General features: G+C 39.8%; 1 protein-coding gene across 9 annotated transcripts in view; it reads left to right on the top strand.

Moving 5' to 3' along the window:
* Scmh1 (Scm polycomb group protein homolog 1) overlaps window positions 1–22,420 on the top strand; it is a 130,062-nt gene that overhangs the window by 97,354 nt on the left and 10,288 nt on the right. For all 9 annotated transcript variants that reach the window (XM_057783609.1, XM_057783615.1, XM_057783611.1 and 6 more), the window contains 4 exons: window positions 6,320–6,549; window positions 10,762–10,888; window positions 16,899–17,099; window positions 18,705–18,896. In XM_057783609.1, coding sequence (XP_057639592.1) covers window positions 6,320–6,549; window positions 10,762–10,888; window positions 16,899–17,099; window positions 18,705–18,896 — 750 coding nt within the window. The remainder of the gene's footprint in view (window positions 1–6,319; window positions 6,550–10,761; window positions 10,889–16,898; window positions 17,100–18,704; window positions 18,897–22,420) is intronic.

Genomic DNA, 22,420 nt, shown 5'->3' with positions numbered 1-22,420 from the left:
TAAGAAAAGTTTTGGAGGTGATGACTATGTTTTTTTACCTTGATTATGCTATCATAAGTATATGCATGTATCCAAACTCATCAAGCAATGTGCATTAAACATTTGCATATTTATATACAAAAGAAAGATGTTTTTATTTTGTTTTATGTTTGTGGGTATTTTGCATACATTAATGTCTGCATCACATACATACCTCATATCCACAGGCCATAAGAACGCATTGGATCCCCTGGAACCTGAGTAACCTATCGTTGTTAGCTGTCACATAGATGCTAGGAATTGAATCTGAGTTTTCTGGAAGAGCAGCCAGTACACTAAACCACTGAGTAACCTTTCTAGCCCCCAGAAAGCTGTTTTTTTTTAAGTATTTAGTAATGAATAAACAGTTCAAGAAAAAATATACACAAGTACACATTTTGTTATCTGTCCGAACAATAATACCCTCAAAGTAGCCTCTGGAAAAGTCCACCATGAAAGAATGAATGTGAAAAAGGAAAATAACACTGATCACCATTAGAAACCATTTGTACTTTATACAAGGATTTTTCCTTTATTTTTTTCTTTTTGTATCTCTGTGTGTGTGCATGTTTATATGTACAAATAAGAACATGCATGTGTGCTCATGAGTTTGGAGGCCAGAGGACAAACTTCGCTACCATTCCTCTTCAGGCACTATCTTGGGTTTTAGAAACAAGGTCTCTCACTGGCCTAGGGCTTATCTGATCAACCTAGACTGACTTCTCAGCCAGTCCCAGGGATTCATCTGCTTCCATCTCCTCAACACTGTGGTAACAAGCATATATCACCTTGCCTGGCTTTTTATGTACATTCTGGAGATCAAACTCAGATCCTCATGTTTGGGCAGCAAACACTTCACTAATTAAGCTGTTTCCCTATAAGTCTCCAGACCACACACTGTGAGTACTATCTTCATAATCTTTTTGAGTCAGTCTCATTCTGTAGCTCAGACTGACCTTGGCCTCACCACAGTCTACCTTCCTTGGCTTCCCAAGTGCTTGTGTTATAGGCATAAGCCACCATTCTTAGCTTACATAACATACAAAATATTCCCCCTTCCTTTATTTAATGTATGTGTGCTGTAGATTAAATCCAGGACTCATGATGCCCATGAGCAAATGCTTTGCCAGGGAGCTGTGCCCCGGCCTAGACCCATCTTACTAATAGTGAGTATTTGGATCATTTAAACTTGCCAGTTATTAAAAATAATTCTACTATGAGCATTAATACACATATGCTGATATATATGTGCAAGAACCTCCCTGGAGCCGGGCGATGGTGGCGCACGCCTTTAATCCTAGCACTTGGGAGGCAGAGGCAGGCGGATCTCTGTGAGTTCGAGACCAGCCTGGTCTACAGAGCTAGTTCCAGGACAGGCTCCAAAGCCACAGAGAAACCCTGTCTCGAAAAACCAAAAAAAAAAAAAGAACCTCCCTGGTATTTATACCTGTGGTTGGAATTGCTAAATCATAGGGATAAATACATCCTCTGATTTATTCAGTAATGTGTATGATGCCCTACTCTAGTGACTCAGCAAGCCACACTTGACATCAGATATTACCAGAATCAGTATGTAAATCTGATCAATTGATCTAATATTCTTTTCAAAATATATCTTCCCCCAGGCTCTAAACCAAACCATATATTGCATTAACTGTATGTCATTTTCACTTTCAGAATCTAGAATAGCTCTTGTATTTTTCTCTCTACATTGACAAGGCTAATTGTTTTGTTAACTGAATTTCAATTTTGGTGTGTCTGACCTCAAGATAACTGATTTGAAGCTGAGATGATAAATATGTGGTATTCTCAGTCCATCAAGTTAGAAGATAGACTGGACGTGTTCCAGCTGGAGTGATGTTATATTTGGTTAGCAGGTTGAGGTGCTAGAACACTTCTCTTGATTTCTGGGACTTCACACTCATTTTCTTTTGGATTCACTTTTGAACCACTCTTTAATCTCTTTGCTAGCTCTTCTGTCTAACTGATGTACATTAATGTTAGAAGCTATCTTTTCCCCCTCTTTTCTTAATTATGTATTCATACTCAACAAAATCTTATTTAGTGAAATGATTTTACATACCAGTAAACACACTGATGATTCTCAAATTTTTATCTTCAGTTCTAGCATCTCCTTTGGTTTCCAGACTCAAATATATAACTCCCTAATTAACATCTCTGTATTTTAATATCTAATAGACAGCTCATAAGAAACAATTTTAGAATCTCAATTCTAGATCTCTTTCTCTGGTGTTTTCCACCTCAATAAAAGGCATCATTAGGGCTGGAGAGATGGCTCAGTGGTTAAGAGCATTGCCTGCTCTTCCAAAGGTCCTGAGTTCAATTCCCGGCAACCACATGGTGGCTCACCACCATCTTTAATGATGTCTGGCGTCCTCTTCTGGCCTGCAGACATACACACAGACAGAATATTGTATACATAATAAATAAATAAATAAATAAATAAATAAATAAATATTAAAAAAATAAAAGGCATCATTAATCTCCCAACTGTCCCAGCTAGTAACATTGTTTCACGTATAACTCCTCCTTTTCATTAGATATGATTTTAATTGGATGTGTTCAATATGCTTTTGTGGTTTGCTTGCTAATTTTTTGCTTCCTGACATCCAGTCAACTCTTCCTTCAAATGTACTCTGAATCAAATTACTGTTTCTCTAATAATACCAAGATTTCAATTCACCATTATACTTTGGTGGGGTATGTATGCATGTATACATGTGTGCACGTATTTACATGTGTATAATGGTTACCTGACCCATACATGCAAATGTGGAGGCCAGAGGCCAACTTCAGGTGTCTTCCTCTATTGCTTTCTACTTGCCCCCTTTTGAGACAAATTCTCACTGAACGTGGAGCTTGCCTTTTAGGCTAGACTGGGTGGCTAATGAGTCTCTGGAATCCAGTAGTGTCACAGGTGCACACCACTAGGACCCACTTTTATCAATGAGTGCTAGGGATCTTAACTCACGTCTTCATTCTTGTGCAGCAAGCACTGAGCCTTCTCTGTAACATGAAGGGGGCCTGCTTGTTGTTGGGGTTTTTGTCCCGCCCGGTACCCCACAACTGTTTAGCCCCAAAGAAAATCACGCATAAGTCTCCATAAATTATAAGCTGATTGGCCCATTAACTCTAGCCTCTCACTGGCTAACTCTCACATCTTGATTAATCCATTTTTCTGATCTATGTTAGCCATGTGGCTCAGTACCTTTTTTCAGTGAGGCAGATCACATCCTGCTGCTTCGGTGATCTGGGCAGGAGTGGGAGGAGTCAACTTCCTCCTTCCCAGAATTCTCCTGTTTTCATTACATCATTTCTATTTCCTGTCTGGTTTTCCCGCCTATATTTTCTGCCTGGCCAATCAGCGTTTATTTATAACATGATTGACAGAATACAAACAATTCTCCTGCACCACTTCTCCACATCCCTGTTCTTTCTTCTCTGTTTCTTTTTTTTAAAAAAAAAAAAAAAGATTTATTTGTTTATTAAGCATACAATGTATTGCTGGCAAGGAAGGCACCAGGTCTCATTACAGATGGTTGTGAGCCACCATGTGATTGTGGGAATTGAACTCAGGACCTCTGGAAGAGCGGCCAGTGCTCTTACCCACTGAGCCATCTCTCTAGCCCCTCTTCTCTGTTTCTTTTATGCTGATATAGTTCATTTAAAGCATCTGGAAGACTCACTCATAATATCCAACTTTCTCAAAGGCACTTACCATCTTATCAATCTAGATTGTTTTTTTTTCTGTTTTCACACTTCACAAGTTATATATCCTGGCTTTTTGTCATTTAATTTTTATTTGACTTCTTTCATGTAGCATATTTCTGTGAAATTCAGCTATGTTGTTGCATACAAAAATGGTTAGCAGTAGTTCTTTTGTGATTCTTGTGGTGTTCCTCTCTATGAATATTAGTATATACATTCTGTTCTTCTGTTTGTCATTTTTGTCATGAAAAATGCTGTAATAAATATCCTAGCACATGTCTGTTGGTAACCGTATTGTTTATTTTGTTGGGTCATAAGGTATAGAACTAAGCAATTTTTCAGAATGGTTTATGTTCAGACCAACAGTATTGAATTCTAATTCCTTCACATCCTTCACCATCGTTAACGATGGATTTCAGTCCTTTAAAGTTGGGAATTATGATGGGATATAGTAGTAGTTTCAAGTACTTGTATGTCTTTGTGTACTATATGTTGGCTCTATGTGAGTGCTGGAGGTCTGAATTCAGATGCTCTTTCTTGTACAGCAAGCACTTTACTACTGCACCATCCCCCAGCACTTCCCACAGAAACCTTATTTTTTGAGTTGGGGTCTCTCATTGAGCCACTCCATTAGGTAGTGAAGGCTGGCTGGCCAAGGAGCCCCAGCTGTCTTCCTATCTCTGTCTCTCTGGAGCTGGGATTCCAAGCACATACCAGCATGCCCAACTTTTTTAGATGGATCCTGGGTTTAGACTAAGTCCTTATGCTTGCATAGCAAGCGTTTAGTAGCTAGCTACCCAGCTTGATCTATTCATTCCTACTGCTTTTCTTCTCTAATCTATTCTCCACATTGCAAACTCATGTCCAGCTATGCTAACTTCAAACAATAACATGTTCCCATGTTAGAATTTCTATTTGTTACACATTAGACTTACCAAAACAGTCTTTGACAACTCTTCTGTGGGATCTTCATAGGCTTGCTCTTTGGAACAGTGCTTAAATCTCTTCTCTTAAAAGAATGCTTCCCAAACAATGTAGTATCCTTACCCTACATGAATCATAGTACTTATCAGTACCTGGTACTCTGATAAATATTGTTCCCTTTTCATTTCTCCCACTGAGTTGATGAGTGTAAACTATGTCTGCTCTGTTCACTGTTCTATTCCTAGGACTCAAAACAGTATATAACCTATAGCAAGTGCTCAATAATTATTTTTGTAATGAATTAGGTATTCCTTATCTCTAAATGGTCTAAATTTAAGGAGAAGATGAAGGATGACATAAAATTAAGTAGTCCACAGAATACTTTAGAAGTGCTGACCTAATGGTGTCCTGGTCAGAGAAGACGTCAATAAGAATGTGGTCTTAGATTAAGCTTGGAAAATTGCTGGGTGGTGGTGCAAAAGCTTGTTCCAGTATAGACTTCAAGGCTACAGAAAAATCCTGTCTCGAAAAATGAAAAAAAAAAGAAAGAAAATTAAGTATTGATATATATCTAACTAAGAGTAACGAAGAGTTCAATATATAGAGCAACTAGAATAAAGGTAGGTGTATGACATCAGTCATAACTAGAGTGCAAGGCAGAGGCAAAAGTCTGAACTTTTGGGAATCACGATAAAGGATTTAGACTTTAATGAAGAGCAAACATTTTAAGTTGAGGAGAAATGATTTCCATTTTCATGTTTCACACACACACACTGCACTAATCATGCTAAAATCTCAGCCACGTTGATGTCACCTTGGCTGTCAGGGTTCACTTTGAAAACAAAAGTTCTTGCCTCAATGAGTAGCCAGGGAGAGGCACCACTTCTCTTCTATTATATCTTAATTCTCATCAGAAAAAGACTATAGACTCATGAGATCTGTCCCAGTTGTGAGCCTCTGGTTCTAGCCACAGGATTTACCTTGAACTTGGGTCACAATGCTTCCCTAAGATACTTAGGGAAATCTTTAATGTTTTACTGCATCTACTAGAAATGATTTAAAAAAAAAAAAAAAAAACTTCTATTGTAGCCAAAATAAATTCAATTTATTTTGTAATTTTCTAAGTATCTAGGTCAAATGCCAAGAAACTAGGACAAACTCCCTGGACAGAAATGTTATTTTTCCTTCTGTCTGGGATAGTGTCTTGGCTGATCTTATGTCAACTTGATACAAGCTAGAGTCATCTGAAAGGAGGGAACTTCAATTGAGAAGATGCCTCCATAAGATCCAGCTGTAAGGCATTTTCTTAGTGATTGATGGGGGAGAGCCCAGCCATTGTGAGTGGTACCACCCCTTAGCTGGTGGTCCTGGGTTCTATAAGAAAGGCAGAGCAAGCCATGGGAAACAAGCCAGTAAGCAGCACCCCTCCATGGCCTCTGCATCAGCGTCTGCCTCCAGGTTCCTGCCCTGTTTGAGATCCTGTCCTGGCTTCTTTCAGTGATGCACTACAGTATGAAAGTATAAGCCCAATAAACCCTTTCCTTCCCAGATTGCTTTTTGGTCATTGTGTTTTGTCACAATAGAAACCCTAATTAAGACAGGTGGAAATACAGGAAGAGGGATAATAGAATGAGTCTTTTTCTTACAGTTGTGATTCCAAAGAATCCTTCCCCTGCATCTGATGTGAATACTGAGAAGCCCAGCATCCACAGCACCAAAACTGTCTTGGAGCATCAACCAGGGCAGAGGGGGCGCAAACCAGGAAAGAAGCGGGGCCGAACACCCAAGATCCTTATTCCCCATCCCACCTCTACTCCATCCAAGTCAGCTGAACCTTTGAAATTCCCAAAGAAGAGGGGTCCCAAACCTGGCAGTAAGGTAGGTAAAAATGTGGGCTTCCCAGAAAGAGGTATGGGACAGCGAAGAGGCAATTCAGCCACACATTTTATCTCGAAAAGGTGCACATCTAGCCATCTTGTTCACCTAGTTAATGGTTTTTAAGAGAAATCTAGATTGTCATCTTTATTTAGCGCTCACCTGTAGTTTACTAATGTTAGAGATAGGATAGTAGGGATAGGAAACCAATTTTAGTTTTTGAGAGAGTCAATCCAATGTCTTTCATAGATAAAAGATCCAGCTTCTCATTAATCTTCACAAAATAGATGCCTAGCACGTAAATAGAGTATATTAATTCTATAAATGTATTTCATTTGCTATTGCAAAGATTTCTTTTTAAAACTTCATTTAATTATTTAATGTCAGACTATATTAGATGCTATTACATTCATATCATGATCATCACAATGCTCTGGGAGACTATTTATTATGAAGTAAATTAAAAGTTAGACATGTGAAATGATTTTCCTAAGACCATATAGCAAGTGAATGACAAAGACTACATTGACTGGTTTCTATATCTAGTTCCAAAATTGCCACTACACACACACCTAAGGGTCATATACTTTCCTCTAATGTAGGAAAAGATCAAGTCAAGCTTCACTGAGCATGGTTACTGAATGAATATACTACTTCTTAAATCATTCAGTGTTTCCATGGATAGCTTCCCTAGCAAAAGCAATGGTGTGGAAAAAAAAAAAAAAAAAAAAAAAAACTCCTCTGGGGCCCTTGTTATCATCTCTCCTCCACTTATTTCCTAATGATCAAGGGTTTCTCAAAACCTCCTTCTGAATTTGATTACTTGAATCACCCTGTGGAAATGATGTCCTGTTCTCCCTGGACCTCCATTGCAGTCCCATATTTTCCCTAGAGTTGGTTATTTGGCTGATTTGCTATGCTTGTTAATAACTCTAGCTAACATTAGTCCTTGTAGAGTATAAGCCCCTCAAGGTCAAGTACCTAACCTTCTCTTTTCCTCCTTGTTTCTCATTCTCATGGGAGATGTTCTGTATATGTAAGATGGATGGGTGGATGGACGGACGAATGGATGGATGATTTTAGTCGTGACACTACCTCTCGTAATTGTCCCTTTTTTTTATTGGATTTAAATTCTCAATGTCATTTCTTACTCTTCTGTATAATATTCACTGCTAATACCTAGCCCTGATCCTTCAGTATTATTACTACTACGACGACGACTACTGCTGCTGCTGTTACTGTATCACAGCATTGCTCCACTCCCTCTTCTCTTTCTCTGCTCTAGAGGAGAGGCTGAATAAAGGTCCTAAGAATGCAAGGCCAGAGGGGCTTGGTTTTGATTACGTGGGCATATCTCGAGGGTAGTCAAAAGAGGGAATGTGTGTATTAGAGAGACTCCAAAAACAAAATGAGAGAGCAAATTGAAATTAAAACAGAAGGTCTTTGTTTCAGTATATAAGGAGCTATCTCAAATAGTAGTAAAAGCTCCCGTAGTTACAAGTGTTTTCTCAGGGACTAGGTGCACTGCCAGGGATCTGTTTCAAGAAAAAGAAGGCAGAAATATTGAAGATGATTTTTTTTTCAGAAAAAACTTTTATTTTATATGTTACCTGTCACCAAATCCTTTTAAATTTGTTTTAGCATACATTTTGGTAGTTAACAAAGTACAAGCCATTTAAATATATTCTAGAATTTCTCTTCAAAATAAAACAGAATAAGTAGGAAAAAAACATTGAAACCATACAATCAGAATGCTAAATATTAAAATTATAATCTTCAGTTTTTGTCATAATTATTATTGATTCTTTAAGAATATCACATTATGCACTTCAATCCCACTCATTTTCCAGTCCCTCTGCATTTGTCCTTCACTCTTGTAATGGCCCCTCAAGAGAAACCTTAAAAGAAATAACAAAAATATAATAGAGATAAATAAATATAAATAAGAGTATTAACTAAAAAGCAAATTTTAAAAGACTCAAGAAACAAGAAAACTGACTCAAGGAAGCAACACTCTGAGAAGAGTGTTGGTGAGGGTCCAGTGTTCATGGTGTACTGAAAGCCAGAGGCCTTGAACCCGGCCAGCAACACATTACATAGTGAACATAGTAAAGCTGTTTGCACGGAAGGGTATACTACATGGTACACAGTAGCTCCTATGCCACTAAGACAAATGGAAAGGTGAGAAAGATGGAGGAGCAAAGTGGTTTTGTTTGTTTTTGTTTTCTTTTCTTTTTTTTTTTTGAAGATGATTACATTATAGGGCCTTCAATATCCTTTGAAAACGGAGAACTCAGTTATTATGATTTCTCTGCTCTGCACCCTTCAGGAAGTCAAAAACATAGTAGCCATTCTCTTGAAAGTAAATATTCTCATGGTATCATGATTTGTGTCCTAACATCTGACCCCTTTTACTCTTTTGCATAATCATATAAAAGTATATGCCTTCCATGTGATGACACCTCTTCTTTTGAAACAGAAAGTCTTAGAAACAAGACACATTTAGGTTTTGTCTCATCCCCATTTATGGTCACTGTGTGACTTTGGAATAACTTCTTTCAGTAAGGTGTTGAGCCCCCTTACCCCCTGTTAAGTGGAACTAAGTTTGTAGGTGGAGACTGCTCGTTCATTCCCGGCCAACTAGACCTGAATAATCACAGAGAAACTATATTATTACAACACTGTTTGGCCTATTAGCTCAGACTTCTTACGAACTATCTTAAATTAACCCATTTCTATTAATCAGTGTATCACCACGAGGTTGTGGCCTACAAGTAAAGTTCCGGTGTCTGTCTCCTTAGGCAGCTACATGGAGTCTCCCTGACTCCTCCTACTCTCTCTCTCTGTATTCTTCCAGACTGTATATTCTGCCCTGCCATAGGCCAATGCAGTTTCCTTATTAACCAATGGTAATAAACATATTCATAGCATACAGAGGGGAATCCCACATCAAAGTTAATGCATGAATCTGTGTAATACATGTAATTACACCTATCTGAAATGCTAATGATACCTTCCATCTTTCTGCTTTCTTCTACAACATTCCGGTACTCAGCTCACCAGGCCGCTCTTTGAGAGACCCTGAAATCATAGTACCAACTCATTGAAGTTGAACTTGTATTTATTTACCTTCTATCATGACTTCCTACTTCCATGGAATTCTACTTTCAGGAGTACCTGATATTGTAAGCATATGTCCATTTCTAATAAGGGTTTTGCATGATGACTTTCTCATGTGAAGCCATTTGATGTATGACCACTGCCATCAGCAGATCTCTCTAGATTAAATTATGTGTCCTTAGAGGGCAGAGTACCTTACACAAATACTTTGTGAAAGATGATTTTTGGATCTTGGTAATAGTTGTTTTCCTTGTATACTTAAAGGCTTTTAGAAACTGTTTTTGGAAACATTCCAAACATTGAAGTTCCAGCAAAAAATAATAACAAGAATAGGTTTCTCTCAGATCTTCTTAAATACACCCTTTTTGGTACTCTATACTGTATGCTTCATGACAAACATTTATTAATACTTATATGTCAGGTGCCATGTGAGGAATGGCACTCAGACCTTCACGGAGCCCTAGGTCAATAGGGAGCATCAGTGTGCAAGCAGGTAATGATAGCACATGGACAGTACAAAGTATGAAGCTAAGAGAAAAAGTAAGAGAGCTTCCTAGATGGACATAAATTTATAACATGAAAAGAGAACATTTCCTGTTGAAGAGAAAGCTTAAGATTGTAAGATGTGAGCCAGATAAAACCGCAGAGTTTTAGAGAATTCTAACTGGGGACTGGGAAGGAATAGCAGGTAGTGAGTTGAAGAGAGAGGGCAGAGGAAAGCATCTGGTAGAGTCAGAAGGTTCAGTTCCATTTAGAGAAAGAAACAAAATAACATTAAGCATAGCATGCTTTTTGCTTTTATCTGCCCAATTTACAAAAGATGTAGAGTTCTTATGACACTGAATGTAGCATCAAAGTGCATTACTACAGAGAAGCCCTGTCTCGACAAACAAGCAAAAATGTGCATTAAACAGAAAATGTTTATCAAGTGCTTTCAATATGTACAACTTTGGGGCCAGTTACTGAGTAGCAAATAAAATGTGGTTCCATTAATAAATATGTTTGTTTCATGGGTGTACTGAGTGCTAGGAATAGAGAAATGAAAAGAGAAAGTACCATGCACAGGTAGCAAACTTTTCCCATCCATTTTAACAGAGGAAACCTCGGACTTTGCTGAGCCCACCACCCACCTCACCAACAACCAGCACTCCTGAACCGGATACCAGCACTGTTCCCCAGGATGCTGCCACCATCCCCAGTTCAGCCATGCAGGCCCCCACAGGTAAGAGCAGAGGATGGAACTAGCTGCAGTTTGTCCCTGAGGCATAGTGTCTACATTTCCTCTTGTCTTCTACCAATAACTAACCCTGTCCATGTGTAAACCTAGGTTTAAAAAAATTCTTTATAGCTTTTGAAATATAAAACTTTCATTTTGTCAGAGCAGTAAGAAAAAACACACACACACAAAAAAAAAAAAAAAAAAAAAAAACCAAAAAACTGGGGTAACTGTTCTATGAACTCAAAGCTGGGAAACTGGGGCCGGTTGCAAAGAATAGGAAAACATTCAAAGCTTGCTGGCCCCGTTTAGAGTAATTACTCATCTTACTTAGTTGGGTCATTTCCTTATTAATGGTCCCTTTTGCCTTTCAGAAGTCTTGTAGCATGAGGCTGCCACCATTTCAATATAGATGAAAAGCTTCTGAGTTTTAAAAAAAATCATTAGTGGAGGCAAACCTTGATACAGTGAAAATGAGTTTTACTTTGGGTACCAGACAATGAATGATTGATTCAAAGTAAAATCTGGTAGCTGATGAGAATGGGTAATCAACCTGGGGTGGGTGCATGTGTGTGCTATACACTGGCTGGCACATGCAAAAGTCATATGTGTCCCCATTTTATAAAATACCTATCAAGGTTGCTGCAAAATACCTGCAACCTTTAGTGCATATACATATCCATTTCTTTCCCTTTGTCTTCAAGACCTGAAATTCTCTCTTCTGTGTCTTCAACCTTCATTGCTGAGGTTTTTTGTTTAACTTCCTAAAATTTTCATTTTGAATTTTATTTCAACTTGACTTTTCTTTAGCAATTCTATTTATTTGCTAAATTGTACTTGCATATCTTAAGTTGTTTTCATTATCTCATTGAACTCTTTCTGTTTTGATGGTCTTCATTAAGGCCTACTACAATAGGTCTGATGGCTTGTGCTGGAGAAGTATTGTCTTGGTTGTTCATGTTTGTGTTTCCACTGGGATATAGGCAACTAGTGTTATGACATTTGAGATGCTTCTGGGTGTAAATATCTAGCCTTACCTTTGATGGGTGGGTGTTGTCTTAGTTAGGGTTTCTGTTGCTGTGAAGAGACACTATAATCCTGACAACTCTTATAAGGAGAACATTTAATCGGGTGGCTTACAGTTCAGAGGTTCAGTCCATTATCATCAGGTTGGGACATGGCAGCATTAGGGCAGACATGGTGCTGGAGAGACTGGTAAGAGTTCTACATCTTGTGCAGGCAACAGGAAGTGAACCGAACACTGGGTCTAAGACCTCACAGCCCACCCCCACAGTGACACTCTTCCTCCAACAAGGCCACATCCACTCCAACAAAACCACACCTCCTAATATTACCACTCCCTTTGGGGGCTATTTTCTTTCAAACAACTACAAGTGTGTTTTGTTTTTTCATTGCTGTTTCCCCATTCTGGGTTCTAGTCAAGTGTAGCATCTATGGGGTCCCTGGTAAAGAGCAATTTTGGATTCCAACCAAGTGTGACAACTATGTGTCCCTTGTAGAGAGTGGTTCTCTACATCAGCAGGGAGTCTCAAAGGAATGGGGATAGACTAGATATGGAAAGAATGAGAATGGCTATGGAGAACTAGGTTTTCCCTGAATCCACACCAGAGTCAGGGAACAGGGGGATTCATAATATCATTATCCTTTTACTAATATATGACATGTAGCAGTGTCTTCTTTACCACCTCTGATAGAAGTTATTGGTGTTATACCTTTTATCTTTTCACAAAACCAACTTTTGGTTTTTTGGGGGGTTTTTTTTCTTTAAATTTCATTAGTTTCTCCTCTAATTTTTATTCTCTTCTGCTTAGTCTGGGTTTAATTCCTTTTTTTTTTTTTTTTTTTTTTTTTTTTTTTTTTTTGAGTTTCTTTGGGTGTAAATTTGTATTATTGACTTTGGATTTTTCTTTTCTAAATCTTTTTTTTTTTTTTTTTGGTTTTTCGAGACAGGGTTTCTCTGTGGTTTTGGAGCCTGTCCTGGAACTAGCTCTGTAGACCAGGCTCTAAATCTTTTCATTGTGTACTTTGCTTCACTCCTTCTCTTGTATCTCACAGGTTTCAGTAAGATGTTTTTTTGCATATTGATTAAGATAAAATATTTTTAATTTCTCATACTATTTACTTGTCTTATGTGGTTTTTAGGGATATGTTGTTTTAACGACCACATATTTGGGTATTTCCTATCTTAACTCTACTGTGACATGAAGAGTACACTGTTTAGTTTCTGTTTTAGATTTGTTCAAGTGTTCTGTAGCCCAGGATGTGGTCTGCCTTTCTCACTGGTCTCTGTGAGCTTGAGCTCCTGTTATTGGATAAAATAGTTATTTGATATCAATTATAGCCAGTTGATTTATGGTACTATTGATTTCAGTTATATTCTTGCTAATTTTATTTTTATTTTCCTGCTGTATCTATTCATTTCTGATAGAAGGTTGCTGAAGTCTCCATCTACAATAATTGATATTGGCTTTCTGGGTTTTTGGTTGTTCTGTTTTGTTTTTCATTTATATACTTGAGGTTGACATATGCCACAGTGCATGTGTGAAGCCAGGCATGGTGACACACGCCTTTAATCTCAACACTCAGAAGGCAGAAGCAGGCATATTTCTGTGAGTTCAAGGCCAGCCAGCTCTAGTAGTGAATTTCAGGACAGCTAGGGCTCTGTAGAGAGACTCTGTCTCAAAACAAAACACTTACAAAAAAAGAGTTGTGTTGGTCATGTAATAGTAATAGAACAGCTACTAAGACATTAGTACTAATCATTTCACTTATATTTAAGTATATATATATATATTCACATAATAGCATAGGTAATCAAATATATTATTGATAATTATTATTGAGAATAAATTTTAGTAAATTAAGAATAAAAATGTTTACATTGTCCTCGTTTAGTCTTCTATTTTCCTCTCTTTTGTTCATTTATTTATTCAATAGTTTTGGTCATCAAACCTAGGGTCTTGTAGTAAGCAAGTATTTGATCACTGAGTTACACTCCTTAGCCCTTCCTTATTTTATAATCTAGATTTCTGATCTGTTTCATCTCTTACTAAAGGACTTAAAATTTCTTGAGATACTATTTTGATTTTTCTTTATCTTTATTTCTCCTTCACATTTAAAGGAGAATTTCATGAGGTTCAGAAGTCTAGGTTGATGGAGGCTTCTCTCAAAATAATTTAGATATTTCCTTATATTTTTTCTGCTTGCATAATTTCTATTATCCTATGGGTAAGATGTTTTTTTCACCTGACTTCTTTTAATATTTATTATTTTAGTTTTGTTGATGGGTTTTTGTTTAGTTTGTTTTGATTTTTTGGTGCTTTGTTTTGAGACAATCTTTTGAGTATTGTCCAAGTTGGCCTTGTACTCTTTCTGTCTAGAGAGTTGACTGATTCTGTGATCATCCTAACTTAAAGTTTCCTATTACTGTGATAAAATGGCATGACTAAGCCCAGTAGTAGTGGGCACACACCTTAATCCCAGCACTCTGGGAGGCAGAAGCTAGCAGATCTCTGACTTCAAGGTCAGCGTGGTCTACAAAGTATATTCCAGGACAGCCTGGGCTGTACTTAGAAACCTTGTCTCAAAAACAAACCAACAAAACAAAACAAAAAAACAGCGTGGTGAAAAGAAATTTGGTAAGGAAAGGGTTTGTTTGGTTTATACTTTCACATCACTGTCCACCCTCAAGCAACAACCTGGAGGTAGGAACTGAAGCAGAAGCCATATAGGAATGCTGCTTAGTGGCCTGCTCCTCAGGGCTTACTGAGCAAGCTTTCTTATACCATCCAGGACCTACCCTACCCAGGGTTAGCACTGCTCACAATGGGCTGGGCCCTACCACACCAATCATCAATCAAGAAAATGCCCTACAGACTTGCCTGTAGGCCAGTCGTATCGAGGCATTTTCTCAATTGAGATACCTCTTCCCAGAGAACTCCAACTTGTCCTAGCCACAATACACACTATCAATAGAATATGGTTAGAAAGAGACTAATGCCCAAGCCCCAAACTTAGCATAGATGGCATCATTTCAACCATATTCTATTGATCAGTCAGCCACAAAACCTAAATTCAGTAATAAGGAATCCCTAATCAGAGCTTACCTCTCAGTGGAGGATATGTATATGGATATTTACCTGCAAGTATGTGTCTGTGTATTACATGTATGTATGGTACCTATACAGTCCAGAAGAGTGTGTCAGATCCTCTGGGACTGTAGTTAGACACCTAGTCTTATTGCAATTTGATATGCCATGTTTGGTTGATATCCCTGGGAGGCCTGCCCTTTTCTGAAGGGAAACAGAGGTGGAGTGGATCTGGGGCGGTGGGGGTGAGAGGAGAGGAGGGAGGGGAAACTGTGGTTGGGTTGTAATATATGAGAGAAGAATAAAAAGAAGTGGGGCTGGAGGAGCAAATGTTCTCCATTTTGTATGTCTCTGAACCCTCTAAAGTTCATGTTGGCGATCATTCTAACAAAATGATAACTTAGACTTTCTTAGCAGTGTGAGGGTTTCTCTGAGTAACATCAGGGTTTCCTTCCTCTGCAGATACAGCTAAAAGTACCCTGAAGAATCTTAATAATTAAAGAAAAAGGCTATAAATTTGAGAGGGAATGGAAGGAATGGGACATGAGAGAGAACTTTGGGAGGGGGTTAATTATGAAATTGTATTTTAATTAAAATACTTTTAAAGAGAAAAAAATTGATCTTGTTGTATAAAGAAAAGAGTCTGCAAGAATTTCCCTTAGCAAATTCCTTAGAAAATCTTTGGTCTGAAAAAAGTCTATGAAGCATATTCTTAGACCTTTTCTGATTGTTTGTTTGTTTTTGAGAAGACAGAGTCTCACTATGTAGCCCTGGCTCTCCTGATACTCATGATGTAGACCAGACTGGCACCAGACTCAGATTCATCTACCTCTGTTATGAATGCTGGGACTAAAGATATATGCCACCGTACCCCACCTTCTTTCTTACCTCTTAATAAAGGATTTTATCTCACATCTTTTTTTTAAATATTTATTTATTAAGCATACAATATTCTGTCTGCATATATGCCTGCAGGCCAGAAGAAGGCACCAGATCTTATTACAGATGGTTGTGAGCCACCATGTGGTTGCTGGGAATTGAACTCAGGACCTTCGGAAGAGCAGGCAGTGCTCTTAACCTCTGAGCCATCTCGCCAGCCCCTTTATCTCACATCTTACATTTTTTTCATAAGCAGCAAGAAGGCAGGTAGCATTTTGATGACTTTTAAAATCTTAGCTCTTTCATTGAGCTCATTAAGTACATTTCCTGTTTTATGCTATTATGGGCAACAGTCATATCAGACTTTCAGTTCCTTCCTAGTACTTGTGCCCCATCCTTCACTCTCCAGTTACTGTTGTCTCCACTTTTCTAAACCCTGGATGGGTAGCCTTCTGGGAAACTTTAGGCTTCCATTAAAACTCTTAAAGGGGCTAGGAATGTAGCTCAGTGGTAGAGCACTTGCTTAGCTTGTATGAAGCCCTGGATTTGATCCCCAGCACTAAAGAAAAAATAACTACCCCAAGACTTGAGTTCCCACTGGTACTTTGCTTGTGGTGCTTTCTGCTATCTGGTTCCAAAGCTTGTGATGTGTGTTTGGCATTTGTTTCTAAAGCATCTTGTATCAGAATCTGTTCTGATAAGCCTTTGCTATATGACAAACCACTACAAAACTTTCTAGTTTGAAACACTAAGGGCTTACTGTGTGAAGACAGCTCATGTTCTGTGCTTTGGTTTCTGTTCTGGGTTTTTCTCCTAATAGGCTGTGTCTCCAGAGACCTTGATCATGAAGCTTGGACTAGTGGCAATTTTCCAAACCTCCCTTTATCACCCACAGTATTTTGTAATGTAGTTGTGGGGAAAACTCAGGAGAGCCAAGTTCAGAGTTGAGCAGATAGAAGAGAGAGCTGAACTCTGACTTCTTTCTGCCAGGCACACTGTAAGGCTTCTGGGTTCTTTGTTTCCTGTAGTTTGTATCTACTTGAACAAGAGTGGCAGCACAGGCCCCCACTTGGATAAGAAGAAGATCCAACGACTTCCTGATCATTTCGGGCCAGCCCGTGCCTCCGTGGTGTTACAGCAGGCTGTCCAGGCTTGCATTGACTGTGCTTATCATCAGAAAACCGTCTTCAGCTTCCTCAAACAGGGCCACGGCGGTGAGGTCATCTCAGGTAAACACTTTCAGGTTGGCTTGGCCTCCTAGCCAGAGAGGCAGGCCTTCATTCTGATGAGACATCCTAGTTCCAAGTTCATTTATTCACTCTGGAGAATGCAGAAGTACCCCTTTCCTCAAGAGTCCTCACTTCCTGCTCCAGACTTTTCTGAACTATGTGCCATAAATGGTGTACGCCATACATCTCTGCCAAGAATAGCCAGACTGCCTAACACAGCCTTTGAACAGAGTCCTCTCCTGTCCCCACAGAATATATGAGTATGTGACTTAAAGCCATTCTAGAGGAAGGATACATATGGGCTGTGTTGTTGCCACAAGAGAATTTCCCCAAGTGGTTTCAGAAGACCTCTGACCTCCTCTCATTCCTCTGCCTCCTTAGCTTCTGGGTTTATAGGACCCATACAAGGGAACTGAGTCCCAGGCCAGAGGGAAAATGAGTTTAACAGTGCAATACTTTTTGTTGTAACTGAAAATACTTTCTTGCTGTGCCCGTTTCTGTTTCAATTTTCTTAAGTTCGAAATCTTATTTTTACCCACCAAGCCTACAGAAGCTTGACCTGCAGCCTTCCAGTCTTTACTCTAATGCTGCTGTACAGCCTCCTGCCTTTCCTCCTTAGTAAGCTGTTGTAACTAGCTTCAGAAACCAGCTGGCAGGGAGCATAAATAGCCAAACAGTTCTTTTAGCAAATACCTGTTAACCTTTTAATATATGTCAGAGATTTCTGCCACACACCGGGCAGGAAAAGGGAAAACAGAAGATGACAGGCTCAGATCTGCACTGGTAGCAAAGAAAATTTAAATAGTCTGTGGAAGGGTGTCAACAGAGAACTATTTGTTACGGAGTCAAGTCTAGGCAATAACTGGCTGAATGGAGAATGGGAACTATGGATACATTAAGCCTGTCCTTCTGAGGCCCAGACTATTCTCTGGCCTCTCCCTTGCAACACTGTGCAGGGTCTGAGCTCCTTACCTACCTAGAGTTCTTCCTTTTCAGAACTTTCCTAGAGTGAATCTTCTCCCCAGATCTCTGTTTTCTCACTTCCGCCAAAGACAATTGCATGAACCTTTTTTGCATTTAAAAAATTATGCCAATATTTTGATAAAACTAGATAGGACATAAACCAAAAAAAAAAAAAAAAGCATGAAACATTTCTAAGTGTTACCCAAATCTGGTGTCCTTATATAAGTTGGAAATTGTTTACCTAAGCCCTTACTACCAATGGCAGTATTCCCTTCTATACAGCTTACCTGTTCTTGGGCAGTTTTTAGTGAAAATAGCACCCTGGGCGAACACATTTCCTGAAGGAAGCTCAGCCAGGTGATGAAGCAGATAGCATTATGTTCATAGTTGTTTTCACAGTTGAGTGAAATCATTCCAGAGCCCTGAGGGTGCAACAGACTTGGCCTGGCCACTCCCATGATTGTACACCCTTTGGAGCTAGAAGCAAAAATCAAAGCCCTTGAGCAGGAAGAAGACAGACTGGCAAGCAGCCTGGGCACTGCCTCTGTGTAACCAGCCAATCCCAAGACAAGAAGTGAGCTGGGCTTCTCTGGCAAGCACTGCACTGTACAACTGACTTGCTTTGTTTACTTAACTCCACAGCCATGTTTGACCGGGAACAGCACACTCTCAACCTCCCAGCAGTCAACAGCATCACTTATGTCCTCCGCTTCCTGGAGAAGCTCTGCCACAACCTTCGGAGTGACAATCTGTTTGGCAACCAGCCCTTTACACAGACTCACTTACCACTCACTGCCACAGAGTACAGCCACAGCCACGACAGGTACCTACCAGGTAGGAGCTGGGATGGGCTGCGAGGGGGCTGGGCAATCAGTAGCATCTGCAAGGGCTCGGGCAGCCCTCAGGTCTGTGAGTCTAGCACCCACTGTCCAGAGATCCCTTGCCACATCTGGGTCACATCTAGGGCTTTTAGCCTTCAGACATCTTAGCTCTTCAGGATTTTGCTGTCACTCTGGAATTTCTTTCCTCTGGACCCCTATCTCTAGAAGTTGCCCTGTGATTTCCATCTGTAGTGTGGAGCCCATGAAGTCCCAGCACATCTCCCAGGGTGAATCTGGCATCAAAGGCCTCATATAGCTCTCCTTTACCAGCAACAAGGTTTAGTCTTAGGATAGAGGTTGAGAAAGTTGCTCCATGTTGATTGGCCATCCATTCTTTTCTTTGGCACATGGCCCTAACTCTTCTAGCATTGCCAGTCTAACAAGTCAGTTCAAGTTCGTGCTATTTCCAACTAGACTGGAAAATAACTTTTTAGTTAACCATACCAGACCCACAATGAGAAAGCGGATGCCACGTGGCTGGGTCAGTGACTAAGCACTTCCAAGAGAGCTTGAAGAGTGAGTGGAGCTCGGCATCTCTGATCTGGAGTACAGGACGCAAAATCGCGGGAGGGGGACAAGCTTGGTCACAAACATAGAGAGGTAGGTTGCTGTTAAGATGAAAGAATTTCTCTTTAAAAGAGACCTGTAGATGGTGTCCTGGGCAGAGAGGAGGTACTGGCTATTCTGTTTGCTGTGGGGGTGAATCTGAGTCTGAGAGGTGCTCCCTTCCTTGATCTTTTCATGACTTGTGACTAAAGTATCGCTTCTGGAGAATGTGTTCAGAGAAGTGACCACACACCCAGTTTCCTCCTCTGACCCTCTATACTTCTGCGACCACATGAGAACTGCTGGTGTGTTTAGAGGCGAAAAGATACCTAAATTCCTCATATGTAGTGGCAAGCAACCAACATGTGGTCCTGGAGCTGTACCATGCTCCTCGGCTGGTTCTTTCCTTCACAGGGAACTTCTTAAACTACCTGCTGTAGATGGCTTTGTTCAGCATCAGAACCCGTAAAACAGCCTTGAGTTATAATGTTGTAGTTATAATGTTGTACTGGATAGGATGGAGGTGGTACAGACAAAGTGTTAAATGTTGTCAGTCACTGTCATTCGGGAGCCCTGGGCTCTGCTTCCTATTGAAAGGCCTTGCTAGAAGTCTGAAAGAGAAGGTTCGTGTCCAGTGGGGCAGCTGCTCAAAGAAACAGAAACTCAAAATTTTTAAACAAAACGCTGTCCTTCAGGAACTAAGGAAAGTACTTTGGCAGCAGTATTGAGAGGCTACTGAGAACATGCCCACAATGGGCTTCCAGTCATGGCACAGCCTTTCCTGGGACTTCTCTTCTGGTTTGTATCTCTCTAATTCAGTACCAGATAAAAGAAGCAAGCTCCATCCAGACTCTGCTCCTGCCTCACCAGCTACAAGAAAAGACAAAGAACAGGGGTGTCCCTTTCAACTGTTGACTCTGTGTCTTTTCTCTACCCTGTTTCCACACAGACTGCACTGCCTCTACCCACCTAGCTCAGTTGCTCATGAAATTCTCAGCACACTGCCTTATCCTGTCTTCTGTTGGATTCTCAGAAGCAATATTTTAACTGTGCCCAGACAAGCCAGGCCCTTGTCAGGGCTTCTGACTCCTCTTTGCTCTGTAGCTTGTCTTCCCTGCCTGCCTGCTGTCTTACTGACCCTTTGGTCTACCTCTGATATCTCATCAGCACCTGTATTTTCCTGATTACACTTCTACCCTCTGCAGAAAACTCCATCAGTATCAGCTTTCTTTTGCTTTTCTTTGAACCTGTTTTTTGCCATTCCTGCCCATCTGCATAGTCACACACTTGTACTGAAGTGTCATCCATGGGTCCCACCTATATTGACGGAGTTGCTTACTGGAGCCCTTTCCCCACTTCCTACCTTGCCACCACACTTCCCTCCCTCTATGGACTTTGCCTAGCTGACCATGTACTTCCAATGTAACAGATAGCCATCAAAAGTCCATATCCCTTAAAGCTTCTTTACCTAAATTGAAGCAATTTCTATTTTCACTGCTTTATTTTAGAAACTTTCAAACCTACAGTAAAATTGCAACAACAACAAAAGTAAAATGAGTCCTTCACCAAGAGTCGCTTTTAGCTTTATACAATATTTGCTTTGTCTCTCTGCAGATATATTTGTATCTATATACTTAATATGTGTGTGTATATATATATGGCTTTTGTTTATTTTGCACACAACAGTTAACTGCTAGGTGAAATATTTTGTGTATGTATATATATATATATGTCTATATATATCTTTGTATGTGTGTATGTGTGTGTGTGTATACATACCACACATGAGTGACATATATACTTTTAAAGAGCACAAAACATACAGGACCTGTAATTCCAGCCCATAGGAATTTGAGGCAAGAGGTTCACAAATTAAAGGGTAGCCAAGCTACACAGTGAAACCCTATATCAGAAAGAGAAAGAAGAGGGGGAAAGAAGGGAAGGAAGGAGAATGAATGAGAATAAGGGTAGAAGGGAAACAGGATATTTTTGTGTTCAATAAATTTAATGTAAATAAAATACTCTTGGGCTACTATACCATCCAGATCAGATTTTCCAAAGTTGTCTCAATATTGTCCTTCATAGCTGTTTTTTGTTTTATTTTCTCTAATTTAGGATCAAATAAAAGATTGTTTGGTGCATTTCATTGTCCTGACTCTTAAGCTTCCTTTATCTAGAGCCGTTCTCTACTCTTTGTGTCTTCTCTGACTGCATTGGCATTTTGAAGGACCCAATCCAGGCATTTTGGCTTTAGGTCACCAAAAAGGTCATTAAATTATCACTGTTTACTACAGTCTATCCTGGATTTTAGAAGACCGAGATAAGACAGACTGAACCTCTGCACCCTGAAAGCTAAGAGGGAAGAGACACGTGGTTAAGAGCATGGAGTAGAGATGCTCCAGCCCAGCCACTTGTGAAAGAGAGTGGATGAGAGGATTCCTGGAGGAGGCAGCATAGAGTAGTGCCTCTTCCACAGGACTGCATGTGCTGCTCTAAGTCAAGTGCCAGACGTGGGAGCTACATTAAAGAGCTCCTGGGGACTCCCTGAAGAGGAGGTAATATGAGGCAGGAAATTTTTTTCAGCTACTTGCTGTGGATATTAACACTAGCTATAATTAAAATCTACATAGAGTAACTTCTAGGTCTGCCATTTTGAAATTTCTTAACTGTTACCTTCTAGGGGAAATAGTGCCATTGAGGACTCACAGACTTGAGTTCTGTTTCTGGCATGATCATTTATCCATCTCCACTGTGCTTTGTCTAGACATCAGCTTGCTCATCTATTAAAATGGAAAATCTCTAGTCATATAGGGTTAATGTAAATTACCTTTTCTGTGGTGATGCTGGAGAGTGAGCGTGTGCTACTGCTCTCCAGAGTGTCAGTGGGGAGAGATGAGACCCTTGTCCTGGGCTCACAGCCTCTCTCCCCAT

The sequence above is a fragment of the Chionomys nivalis genome, chromosome 11, assembly GCF_950005125.1.
Source record: "Chionomys nivalis chromosome 11, mChiNiv1.1, whole genome shotgun sequence".
Lineage (NCBI taxonomy): Eukaryota > Metazoa > Chordata > Mammalia > Rodentia > Cricetidae > Chionomys > Chionomys nivalis.
The sequence above is the reverse complement of the archived record's forward strand: the minus strand, read 5'-3'. Positions and strand labels throughout refer to the sequence as shown.